The sequence below is a fragment of the Callorhinus ursinus genome, unplaced genomic scaffold, assembly GCF_003265705.2.
Source record: "Callorhinus ursinus isolate GAN/ISIS: 27379988/994484 unplaced genomic scaffold, GSC_fseal_2.0 scaffold10, whole genome shotgun sequence".
NCBI classification, from domain to species: Eukaryota; Metazoa; Chordata; class Mammalia; order Carnivora; family Otariidae; genus Callorhinus; species Callorhinus ursinus.
Genome location: NW_027397072.1, coordinates 41211310 through 41224659, shown reverse-complemented (window position 1 = coordinate 41224659; position 13350 = coordinate 41211310). Strand labels below are relative to the sequence as shown.

The 13350-nt window shown below is 43.4% G+C and overlaps 2 protein-coding genes across 4 annotated transcripts in view; one reads left to right on the top strand and one right to left on the bottom strand.

Moving 5' to 3' along the window:
• Positions 1-5466, bottom strand: part of SUCLG1 (succinate-CoA ligase GDP/ADP-forming subunit alpha) — a 31605-nt gene extending 26139 nt beyond the window's left edge. The window contains exon 1 of one of the 3 annotated variants that reach the window (XM_073897469.1): positions 5273-5466. In XM_073897469.1, the coding sequence (XP_073753570.1) occupies positions 5273-5459 (187 nt within the window). In that variant the 5' untranslated portion in view covers positions 5460-5466. The other 2 variants (XM_025868305.2, XM_073897470.1) reach the window with 2 other exon arrangements.
• A 97-nt stretch (positions 5467-5563) lies between these two features.
• Positions 5564-13350, top strand: part of DNAH6 (dynein axonemal heavy chain 6) — a 241149-nt gene continuing 233362 nt past the window's right edge. Inside the window, exon 1 of the mRNA XM_073897471.1 lies at positions 5564-5813. The gene's annotated coding sequence lies outside the window, so the exon portion shown is untranslated. The remainder of the gene's footprint in view (positions 5814-13350) is intronic.

Genomic DNA, 13350 nt, shown 5'->3' with positions numbered 1-13350 from the left:
CTCCCCGCTGAGCAGGGAGCACGATGTGGGACTCGATCCCGATCCCGGGACTCCAGGATCATGACCTGAGCCGAAGGCAGTCGCTTAACCAACTGAGCCACCCAGGCGCCCCATACGAACTTTTTTTTTAAAGACAAATAAAATCCAGAAGCAGTAATGTAATACAAATGGACTATTTCACAACAGGAGAGTTAAGGCAGTGACAGACCAGGAAGAGTGTTTTCATAACATATAACAGACAAGGAACTAACTTGGGCAACATGAAGTGCCAACAAGGTAGAGCCCAAAACCTAACGGAAAAACAGGATAAAGTCCATGAACAAGAAACAAAACTAAAGACAGATAAATGATAAATCAACAGATGATGAGATATCAAACTTAACTACTATTAAGAAAATGAGCATTTTAAATTAAATATTAGAGCAGCAGAAAGGCCTGAGGTTGGACACCAGGAAGAATTTCCCAACGATGAAGGCTGTAGCTGCCACACCTTGGGCCACCTGCAGGGAATGTGGTGGTGTAGCCTTCTCCGGTTCTTAGAAATCAGCCGGCCTAATCTTGGGACTGTACCCCAGGAGCATCTAAGAACTGCTCTGAGGAATCAGACAGGCCTGGGCCTGAGTTTATGCTCTGCTGCTCACCAACCACTGACCTGAGACAGATCTTTTGATCAACCTTAACCTCAGACTTCCCATCTATAAATGGAATAACAGCTCCCCACAAGGATTCTGTGATATTGATATGATATGATGCCTTGGGTAAACTGGGTAGCAAAGTAGTGGGTATGTTCCCACTACTGCGTTCACATCTTACAAGAACACAAAGGTAAACTAACCATTTCCTAAAAAAAAGAGAACATATAATTCATATTTTAAAGTAAGTCCAACGTTGGGGTGCCTGGGTGGCTCAGTCAGTTAAGCATCCGACTCTTGATTTCCGTTCAGTCATGATCTCAGGGTTGTGAGATGGAGCCCCGTGTTGGGCTCTGCATGGAGCCTGCTTAAAATTCTCTCTACTTTTCCCTTTGTTCCTCCCTTCCTTCTCTCTCTCCCTCTCAAAAAGAAAAAAAAAAAATCCAATGAGAAATGTTTTATATATGTCCTCATGCATATCCTATGTTTATCCATAAATATACTAATCCATGTCTACATATAATATGTAGAATGTACACATATACTTGTAAATTTTTACCATATGAAACATTTTTAAAGGTGCAGCCTCACTGTAAAAAAAAAAAAAATGGGAATAGTAATACTATGTACCTCATAGGCAATATGAGAATTAAATGAGTTCATAATATAAAGAGCACATAGAACAATGCCTAGGGTACAGTGAGTGCTATTTCATTTTTAGCTATCTATTATCATTACCAATGCAGAATGAAAAGACCACATTGCTTTGAGGTGTTCTTTGTGCCAAGCTATCTGCCAGGTACTAGGAATTCAGGAGCAAACAAGATGGACCCAGGTCCTACCCACATGAAGCATCCTACCCTGTAAAACAGCTAAATATTAAAGAAACACAAAACTACAAAAGATGCAAACTGTAACAAAGGCTATGAAGGAAAGAGGCTGAATGTGAGAGACATGTGCCTTCAAGAAGGGTGATAAATTTGTATCTGTTAGCCACATGCTGAGTCCTCTTCCCCAAAGAGAGTAACCACAGCATTTATGAGATGGCTGTGGGATGCATGATGGGAGGTATGGCCAGAGAGCACGTACCCAGATGGGACTCAAACCACAGCCTTGTATGACTACTACCACACTCCCAACCAATAATCTGAGACTCTGTTCATGAAAATACTCCTCTTCCAACGTCACCTCACAAACTGTATCTTTGTTACTCATTTATTCATGCATGCACTCATCAATTTAATAAATGGTTACTTATTAACTACATATATTATATATACATAATATATATAGGCCATCAGGGTCCCTACCTATAGAACCTTACAGCAGAGTAACTCAGCAGCCACTTACTCCTAAACCCCAAACAATCCACTATTCAAATGCAAAATTATATATTCATTTACTATTTACTTACAAATGAAGCTTAGTTGGCCAAAAGTGCCATATTTCATTAAATCTAAAACACCACTGAAGTACCAGTAAGTACTAGTAAGAAAGAAAAAATGCTGCCAATTTATTGTAGATACCATCAATTATAAGACACATCCCAATTTTAGAAATGTTATAATGTAAAAAAAAGTGCGTCTATAGCAACAACATTCCTGTCCTTTGGTAAAATGAAATTGTTCTCCTGTACTTACAGAAATTATTTTGAACATTCCCAATTATGTTGAGAAGAATGAGTTTGAGGTGAGAAAGTCAAATTGCTTTCTCATGGTTACACTGGTACATTTAGATCAAGACCATTTTGTATCTCTGAAATAGAGATTTGGTTCTTAGATGCAACAGCAACAGATAGTAGTACCAGAAACATCACTGTTGTGGGTCCCCTTTCCAACTACACTTCTAAATGCCTGATTCCAAAAGTGGCCTACACAACTTAGCAAACATATGGAAAAGGCAGGTGGCACCTTTGAGCCGGGTAGTCACCTCAACAAAACAACGTGGCCAAAAAGGAAATAAAGAATGAAAAAGACAGACAGACCAGAACCTCAATAAAGGAGACTCACAGTACCACATAGCATGTACTAGTGGGAAAGATACTGCAGAGTCAGAAGACCTGAGTTCTAATACCCATTCTGATATTGGCCAGGAAACTTTCTGGGTTTATTTCCTCATTTGCCAAATAGATATGAGACCAGCTGGATTTTAAGGTTCACTTTCTGGTATTAGAACACCCTAACTCAGAGGCTCAAAAATACTGGCTCTTGTTCCCTACTTACTCTACAGGACCTAATATATAGGAATTCCTGGTTTATGTTTAAAATGACCTTGCATAGTTCTATATTTCTTGAAAAATTTTACAATCTCAACTTCAAGTGTGCTTATAAAATCCTTAAACTTTCTCAGGGAAGAAATCTTCCTTACTTTTCATTTTATTTTCTCTCCCTACCTCAACTGGACTCTTTCCCTTTTTTCATAAACTATAAAACTGGTTTGGTTTGGTTTGGTTTTTTGGCTCAAAAATTTCTAAACATTCCAACAGGGCTCTGGAAGACATCTACAAGTGTTTGAGTTTTGTTTTTGTTTTTTTTTTCTAACTCAAATCAATATTGCAACACTTGTGACCTTTAGCACAAATGTACCATCAACTGAAACTTAAGAAAACAGAGGAAACAAAATTCCCTAGCCATCTCCAGGTCTATTACTAACCTCAGTTAATTTGTGACCACCCTTTAAAAAAGTTTATAAGGTGATATTGTTGTGGCTGTTTTTCTAGTGGGAGTGGAAATGGGCTTAAACATATGGCATGAGAAAGAGAAGATTTGGGGGATTTAGAGGTTTTTCTGCATTTAACACCATAGTCTGTAACCCCTCTAATACAGGAGATAACTTGGTTTGGATCTCAGACCTCTTAGACCCTTAATAACAGATTAATCACATGATTAGAATAAATGAAGACCACTCCAGCAACAGAAAGCTAAACTAGATGATCTTTTAAGGCCTCATGGTCCTGAGGGTCTAGGAAAAAAGAACTTCCAATTCTGTGAGAAAATGATTGCTAAATATTGCTAAGGGCAGATTCTTTAGACACTTCTCTAGACTCTCCTCCTACTAAGATAGCAGACCTATCTGAGGCTAGGGTTTTTCAGAAACTCAGATGAGTAGGACCCAGGCGAGAATGACATCGCTATAACTAATCCCTTTTTCCCTTCTGCCTAGGATGCCTTCAATTGTCCTTTAAATTATACAATAAAAATCTCCAGAAAACTTTCCCAAATAAACCCAACTTTTTCCTACTTGCCAAAGTTATCTAGCCAAATGTCTTGTCCTCATGTGGTCTGGTAAGTAAGTGCAGCTACTGAGTGCATACTTATCCTTGCACACTTTTGGAATGTGATCTTCTCAAGAAATGAATTAAGTCTGTCCAATATTCAGTATAAATAGGATTAGGAGTAAAGCGTAAGAATGGAGGAGAAAAGAAAACTAACTTTAGTTCAGTGTGTATACATCACACATACCTTATGTAAATTGTTTCAATTATTCTGTACAGTGAACCCAGCTTATCCTGTACTGCACCATTTCTAAGATGCACATTTTTTCACTTTTTAACATCTCTTAAACCTGGAAGCATCTGACAACTAATAGCATGTCACAATTTTAATTAGTGATCATTTTCTACTGTTAGCAGTAGACAAAATAATGGTGCACCTTACAAGTGTATTATTTTTATGGAACTGGAAGCAGGAATTGAGAAACGGATTAAGAAAAGTGCCCAGGGTTATTACACAGACTGTAAGGGACTAGCCAGACTTCAGATGTGATTTGGTTTGATTCCAAAGTCTTTCTATATAGCCTACCCAACATAGAGACTTTGAACATAGCAAGAATTTTCAACAGTCAGCGTTATTCAAAAACTAGCAACCTTGGGTATTAAGTTTTCAGGGACTGGGGAGTTCACACCGCCTGGTGGAGACACTGCAAATAGCTGGGTATAAAGTCCCTGCCAACCCTAAACTTCCAGGAGTCTTCTGGGCTATGCTGACTCTGGGGTGCAGAACCCACCTTTCTGCTAAGCCTATAATCTGCAGGGAAAACAAACAAACAAACAAACAAACAAAGGGACAGCCTTATCCTCTCCCCGCAATCTGCTACTGAGACATTCCTCCTCCTACCTCTCAATCCAGACACTCACTCTGCCAGCTGAGTTAATCCTGGACCACCTCACCTCTCACTCCCAAATAGGGACAGTCTAGATGCCGCCCCCATCCGGCCATTCATCATCGCGGGGGGGGGCAGAGAATGCCCCCAGGTCTGCAGGGCCCCCAAACCCGAATCTTGGCTCGGCCACGCTACTTAGGCCAGCTGCCCAGGTCATGTCCCCACCCCACAAATCCAGAAAAGCTTCTTCCACCCCAGGAGGTCCCTGACTTGAGGCCACACTCTCGCGGCTCCAGGCCCACGCCGAGGTCCGGCCCCGGAGGGCCCGGCCGCGGTCTGGACCAGGACGTTGGGCCCGGCGAGGCCAGGAACTCTCGGAGGCCTGGAAGAGAGAGTCTCGGCTGGACTCACGGAGGAAGGAGCGCGATAGGAGACGGGCGGCTGACACGCCGCTGCTGCCAGAGGCCATGATCGCGGTGACAGCGGCAGCAGCAAGAGCTGCGGTCATCCACCAATGACACTCCCAAGCCCCCGAGGACCTGGCAAGGGCCGAAGCTCGAAGAGGAAGTGGGTGGCCGTAGCAGTCGCCTGAACGAATTTCCCGCCGCAGAGACCTCTTCGCCCAACATTGGGGATCGCAGGTGGAGGGGGGAAAAGGTATCTGAACGCAGAAGTGGACGATAACTCGGCCGTTCCCCGGAAATGGGGCTTTAATCTAACATTCATTACAACGGCAGCTTACAGTAAACCCCACGCGAGGCCGGTCGGCCCTTAAGCATTATGGGAAATGTAGTTTGGTGGCCTCGACCAGTTTGTAGTTTAAGTAGAGGCTTGCGGGAGGCGGAGCGAGCCGCAAAGAGGGTCCTCATACCCAGGGGATGGGGTGGCAAGAGGAATGAGGAAATCGTGGAGAGGTGCGAAGAGCAGTGCAGAACTTTTCGTGTCCCTAAACCAATCTGCACTTTCATTTAGCTCGGCTGGCATGTGGAGAAGCTAATACTCATCACCGGCCCCCGGTGTGAGGACCTAGAAGAATTACCGATGGTAACAAAGTGAGTTCATGGCTACTGTCCGGTCAAGGTAAGGAAGTGACGAGATGGACCATAAGCTACCTTACTGACACTTAATTTCTTGGAATACGGATCTTTTGGTTAAACAAGCAATGATACAGCCTTTGAGTAGCACTAAGTGAATGAGAGTGACTCTTCCCTGGGGATCCCGGAGGACTGAAGTTATAGATCAAATGTGATTGCTCCCTCAGCAATCTCAGGAACCTCAGAGTCCCAGAGTCAAAGGGTAAACAGGAGACAAAGTAATCCATCTCCCTGCCTCCAGCCATGTTCCTGAGATTCCTCATCGGTCTCATCGGTGGAATTATGATCCTAATTTACTTAAGTAGTAATTACAGTTTACACTGAGCTGTCTGATGTATGAGTAGGATTACCCAACGGAGATTGCCCAGTATTTCTTCCATGACCCAGATATTGTCAGCGCAGGGTTGGACTTGACGACTCACAAATGCCTCATTCATCTAATGTATTGTGTCCTTGCAATCATTTATTTAAATACTATCAATGGCTTCCATATAGGCCCAGTATGAAGACTCATTTTCAATAGCAGAGTTCTTCCTGAGCCTCACATGGTAATAGTTATATCTGCAGTTTTAATTAATTGGTAAAATGCATGGTGACAGAAAATCTAATTCTGGTATGATTTTAATGAATTTTTATTTCCACAACGACAGGGATTTTAGTTTGTTTGGTACACTGATGTATCCCCACCTGGCACAAGAAGAGAATTCATTACTTGTTGAGTTATTTTTTGAGCATTATTTGTTGAATTGATAGAAATAGCATATACATTTATTTATTGAATCCACACACAGTGTTTGATGGACCTAATCACTCACAATCACGCACAATAACTATACCTCCACCCTAATTCTGTAGCTCACTGGTGGGAGACAGTTGCAGTAGATACCAGTTATACTACTCTATTTTTATATGCAGATTGATTTTGAAGTCAAACAGATCTGGATTCAAATTCCAGTTCTGATGCTAGCTTGTGTTATCTCTGGGTCTCAGGTTTTCTCACTGAGATGGCTTGAAAATCCCTATCTCATAATAGTATTGTGAGCAGTTAATGCATTAATATGTAAAGTTCTTTGTACCTTGTAAACATTCAGTAAATGGTAGTTATTACTGTTAAAGATAGGAACTTTCTTCTTCACATGGCAGGATATTTTGAAGTTTTTATTTTTATTTTTATTTTTTAATTTTTTAAAATTTATTTGACAGAGAGAGAGACAGAGAGAGCACAAGCAGGGGGAGCAGCAGAGGGAGAGGGAAAAGCAGGCTCTCCGCTGAGCAGGAAGCCCGATGGTGGGGCTCGATCCCAGGACTCTGGGATCATGACCTGAGCCAAAGGCAGGCACTTAACCGACTAAGCCACCCAGGCGCCCCTGTTTTGAAGGTTTTAGTGATATGAGTAACCAGATGTGGAATAGGACATTTCCATTTGTATCAAAACTTTGGCTAAAGCCCCAAAGCTGAGGGCAACAGGCCATAAGAACTCCACATTCTAAGGAGGGCAGCCTAGGAGCTAGCTCCCTCCAGATTTTGATAAGAGGAGGTCAAACTTGTCTTTGGATCCTCACACTCACACCCTAACAGCTCAAATAAGCAAAAGGACTGGAATTCATTGAACAAGGGAATTCTGAGTCATGAGTTGTCCCCTGAATGTTCCCCTCTCCCCTCACCCCCCAGACAGATTGGTGGCAGAGGCTCCTTACAAAAAGGACTGGCACTAAATTCAGGCTAAATCCCTGCAGAACCCCAGAAAGCCATGAGCCTACCTCAGGGCCCTAGAGCAGATAAAGTCAAAGAGTGCTCAGGAAAACTTAAGTTTGGATGTCATACCTAAACATACAGATTAATGCCTGCTTCCTGACTGGAGAACAAGGCAGGAGGCTGGCTGGAGCAACGCTTCTTTGCAGGCAGGGCATCTTTTGGTATGGCAAGATGTGTAATATTCCCATGGGTAAAACTGATTACAGAAAAGAAAGCTGAGCTTCCGACTAAGGATCCTCTGCTGGGGCAAAGGACTATAGCATAAAAGACTATGGAAGATCCTCCAGGGACAGGAGGGAGATGATGGTGGAGAGGGGTTTACAAGAGGTCAGCCAAAGAGCGCATAACTCATTAGGATACTATGCAGATGGAATTTCCTGGGGAGGGTGGGAGGAGAGGAGCCATTGAAAGACTCACAAAGAGCCTGCATTCCAGAGTGTAAGGACCAGAGAGAACCTCAGATTGCACCATTTAAGAGATTTTATCCAAACCTTACCCCACCCCTGCTGGAGCCAAGAGCAAGGGAAGTGAAGAGGAGGAGGAGTAAAAGGAGGAGAAAACAGACCTTGACTCCTTCCCAGCTGAGGTTGTGGAGCTGCAGATCATGCCAGACATCAGAGCGGGTTAAGGAGCTTTGAATTAGGTATGAGATTTAGGTTTTGAATTGCATTGAAGAGGACTTAGAATTACTAATTTTTAAAATAGGCTATTTTTCCAATGAATAAAAAATCAAAAGTTACAAAATTTATATAGTGAGAAATCTTACTTCTACCTGTTTCCCCACCATCTAGTTCTCCCTGGGTGAAATCAATATTACCCAATGGGAGTCAGGAGACCAGCAATAAAGGCAACTAGTGTCCATGCTGACTACCCCAGGGCAGTGTCTTTTTCTGCTTAACTTAACCTGAAGTGGTCCCTGCTCTTTGCAACCAAGAATCTTGACAGGTCTGAGCTAAGTAAAGAGGTTCAATCTATTGGAACAAGGTCTCTCATTTGCATTGTTTTTAAGGAAATAAATCAGCTATAGTCACTGATATTTATAATCCAATCAGACCAGAAAAGAGAATCTGACCAAGACTCTGATAGATTCTCTACTTGATAAGGGAAATATATATATATGAGGAGTTATAGTTCTGTATTTTACCTTGATTTTATTATGAGCCCCCATTCTGCCAGGATTTCAGATCCATCTCCTTTCACCAGAGTTTTGTCTAAATTTGTGAAGTAGTGCTGGGGTGAGGTGGATGAGGTGGAAAAAGCATTTGATCCTTTGTCCACGCAGGCAGCCCCTCATCTGTGCATCCTTCTATCTTGTTCTCAGCTCCTGCTATATCATGCCTTCCTCCTACTTGCAAGGCTCCTTTTGGTCTGGCTCTATCAGCTATCTCTGGGCTCTTCCCAGATAAGTGAGAATTCTCAGCCCCTCTGGTTCTGTGTTGGACCATAGCAAATATCCCTGCTTGCCTAGACACACCATTTAGCAGAATCTTATAACCAGTCGGCTTTCTCTCTCTCTCTCTCTCTCTCTCTCTCTCTCTCTCTCTTTCTTGGGGGCAACAAGCTCCTGGGCTATGAACCAAGTCATCTCCCCCCTCCAAATTCATATTTTGAAGTCCTAACACCCAGTTTGACTGTATTTGGAGTAAAGAAGTAATTAAGGTTAAATTAGGTAAGTTAGGGTTAAACACCAATATTATTAGTGTTCTTATGAGAAGAAATACCAGACAGCTCTCTCTTTCCACCATGTGAGAACATAGTGAGAAGGCAGCCATCCGCAAGCCAGCAGGAGGACTCTTACCAGGAAATGAATTAGCTAGCACCTTGATCTTGGACTTTCGGACCTCAGAGCTGTGAGAAATAAATTTCTATTGCTTAAGCCACCCAGTCTGTAATATTGCTTTATGGCAACCTGGACACATGAATACACCCTGCTTCATATAGCCTTTTTGGTGATTCTTTTGACTACTCACCTCTCTCCACCTTCAAGCAGGGAGGCTGGGGAAAATCAACACCCAAGCTCTCCTGCTCCCTGCCTCTTTCCTAGCCTGGGATCCTTTTCTGGTCTTGGAAACATTAACTCACATTTTTGGCCTAAATCTAAGTTGTTTCTGTCATTCTCAGGGGCTTTTAGGTACACATTCCTTTTCTGGGGCAATGGACTGAGAAGGCCAAAAAGAAATTGGTGAGGGGAAGGAGTAAAAATATCAGGGAGAAGAGGGTCAAAGAATAGAAGGAGATACTGGAAGGAAAAGCATCAGTTAATATTACAGATTACCTTCCTGCTACAAGCTGGATGTGCCAAAGCTTTGTGTGCATTCACCTAGGCAGACTGACTCTGCCATGTGGAAATGGGACAAAAGGAACCTTCTCTAGTGCTTTAGCTCAGGGTGCTGTAACAAAGTACCACAGACTGGGTAGCTTATAAGCAACAGAAATTTATTTCTCACAGTTCTGGAGGCTGGACATCCAAGATCAATCAGGGTGCTGCCATGGTTGGGTTCTGGCGAGGACCCTCTTCTGGGCTGTCCTCTTTATAGCCTCACCTGGCAGAAAGAGGGCAAGACAGTCCTCTGAGGTCCCTTTTATAAGGACCCTGATCCCATTCGTGGGGTTCTACCCTCATGACCTCATTGCCTCCCAAAGGCCCCACCTCCTCATGCCATCACATTGGGGAGTAGGTCTCAACATAGGAATGGGGGTCTGGGCCTAGTTCTGCCAACGTCTTTCTGGGGAACAAATAAAACTGCCAGCTGCCTTCCACAAGGAGAAAAGCCGCCTCATCCTCAGTGATACAGGCACACGAAGAGAAACAAAGGGTAGCCATAAGAGGCTGATGAGCCAGCCTGAGCCCTTCAGGCACCACTATAGGTATGACTAATCCCTTCATAAAACCAATGTAGAGAATAGAAGCTTGTATCCTTGGCCCTCCTTATGGAAGATGGTACAACACAAATCAGAAACACTTGACCTCAGACACAGCTTCAGCTTTTGGAAAACTACAAGAAATGAGTCAGAAAGACTGGGGATTATTTTCATCCGAAGTGCAGCTTCAAAGAGAGGCAGAATCACACAGCCCAGTTCTAAGAACCAGCTAACTAACACCACTGGCTGATTTGAGCAGAGGCAGGCTCTTTCCCTCTCCCCTTCCAGGGACAGGCACTGCCACCTTGGCTGTCTTGAGAACAAAGAACTTTCTGAAATGCACTTGCAGGGCCCTCCTGAGAGCTTCTTACACTTCTTTGAATGATTGTTCCACTCAGCACCTGCAAAGGGGAGGTTTCATCTGCACTGGATCCTTACGGGAGTGTCAAGAGCTTTGACCTCCCCTTTAGAGGAAGTGGTTTCCAAATATAATTTCTTTTCCCCATACTTGAGCCCTGTTGCAGAATTGGTGCCCTAAATACCCTGTGCAAGAGTATCTTGGGGCCCAACTCCTGCCGAAGGGAAGGGAAGAGAGCAAGGTTGGCAAGAGGGAGAGGTCCAGCTGCGTGCACGTCCAATGACAGTCTTGACCAATGTCCTTCAGAATTTCCCTGAACTGGGCAAGATGGTCAGGCTTCTCTACCCCTGCATGGATTGTCACCAAGGTGTGAGCAGCCCTGGGAGGGGTGTGATCATATGGTATGGTTGAGGCAGCCATCTGTGTTCAGGAAATTCCTGAAAGGGTTGGGGGAGCTGGGAGACAGCTGAAGACTCTCTACCAACAGCACTCCCCATTAGGAGGGCAGCGTGTCCTTCATTGAAGGGGCATCTGGGTGGTGCATCACACTATCCACCAGATGCCCCTTCCAGGAGAAAGTCTGATAAGAAAGCAAGAGTCAATCCTCAGGAAAACCATAAAGAAGACAGCTTGATTGAGGGACAAAGTGTCCCTCTTTTGCCCTTCTTTTGAAGGCTGACATGCTGCCCAGTGCTGGGTCCGGCCTGTCTCTCACCACCTCAAAGAACTTCTGCAGACAGTGCCCTGTTTCTCAGGGCAATGCTGTCTCCAAGGGATTAAATACACTAGGACTTTGGCCTAGTTTGATAGTCCCTTCCAAGTTACATTTTGTTGTACACTTTAACAGAGATTGCCAGTGTCTTCACACAAATGAGCGAGTCATGTTGAGAATTTCTGGAATTATAGCCAGGAAAGCTGTTTCTCCACCCGCCTCTGATCCTTCTAGAATAACTTTCCTTCTTCAGGTACATCTTCTGGAAGTTCTCTCTCTGTCTCCTTCTCTGTGTGTGTGTGTGTGTGTCTGTGTGTGTGTGTGTGTATTGTTTAATTTTTTGCAGCAGATGAACATTCAAGATACCAGGAGAGAACAAGATTCCCTGAGCCTCTGGAATGTAGCTGAAGACATTGGGACGTGTGTCCCACTCTGCAGCCTGGTAGAAGGGCAAAGAAGGAATTAGTACTAAAGGAAAGAAAAGCAAGGCCCTGGGGCCTATGGAAAAGAAAGGAGAGGATTCTTGGGAAGCTGGTGGTGGCCTGAGAAAGGACTCCAAGGTGGCAGAGGGTGACCCATGTTCCTGGAAGATGAAGCACTCCACAAAAAACGACTCGAACAGCTACCAAGTTATGGCGGCTCTGGCTCAGGCTCCATCACTCATCTGTAGTCAACATTTTTATCTCTTGGGGCTATGAAGGCTGCCTTTTTCATTGGGGCTTCATATATTTGTGCAATAAGTGAGAGTGTTGGGCTTTGAAGCCTGATATCCCCTGACAGAAGTTGAAAGGATCTACATGGACCCAAAAGGATGCACACCTTTCAGTCCATTCTGGAATGTTGTCCTAACATGCCCTCCAAATTATTACGTCATTCTCTAGAAAGATGAACCTTTATTTAACTTCTTTCATGGTTAATACAAAAGTAATATACTTGTTCATTATAAATTTCGCAGATAATTTCTACTTTGGGATTTATTCTTTTCAGTATCTTCCAAGTGTTCTCCAAGGTTAACGTATTATTTTTTATAACGAGAAAAAAAAATCAAAAGTTTTGTTTTTGTTATGGATGAAATGATGTGATTAGGACCCAGACTGTGTGAAGCTCTCTGTTAGCTTGTAGATTTCTGTCTGGTAGAGATGTAAATAGTTTCTATCGGGCAGAAAACTCAACCCTCAGAGTTTACGGTACCACTGCCCTGTTGAATATTTCCCAGTTGTGTATGTCACTTGGAAATCTCTGTGCTTCACTTTCTTCTCTTATCAGTAGGGCTAATAACAGTACTTATCTCATAGGTTTGTTGTGTGGATTAAATGAGATACTCCACATAAAACTCTTAGAAAAGAGACTATAATTGATGGTAAACACTCAATAAATGTTGCCTATTATTAAAAGCTCATTTAACTGAAAAACCGAGGGTGTATCCTTCAGGTATAGTGCAAGTCATGAAGTCTTATGTCCTCAGAATTCCAACTGAACCCTTCACTAAGAGACTGCTTCTGTCCCAACTCCTCTAGCAAGAACATTGGGACTACTTGGGTAGTCTGCGATTGGACAGACTTGGGTGCACTTTTTAGTGCTGGGGCTGGGCAGCAGCGGGCAGCAGTGTTTCAGGTGGAGGCAAAGGCACACAAGAGACTCTGGAATCTGTGTCCTGCTATCATGGATTAAGGCCGTAATGTGGTACACAACCCCAATAGCCCTGCTTATATCTACTTCATGATTTTAGGCTAAGACTTTCAAATGCTTAATAACAGCTAACACAGGATCTTTCCTTGGAAAGGATTCTCTATGAACTTAGCCCAAAGACAGGCAAGATGAAATGGTAAACAGGAA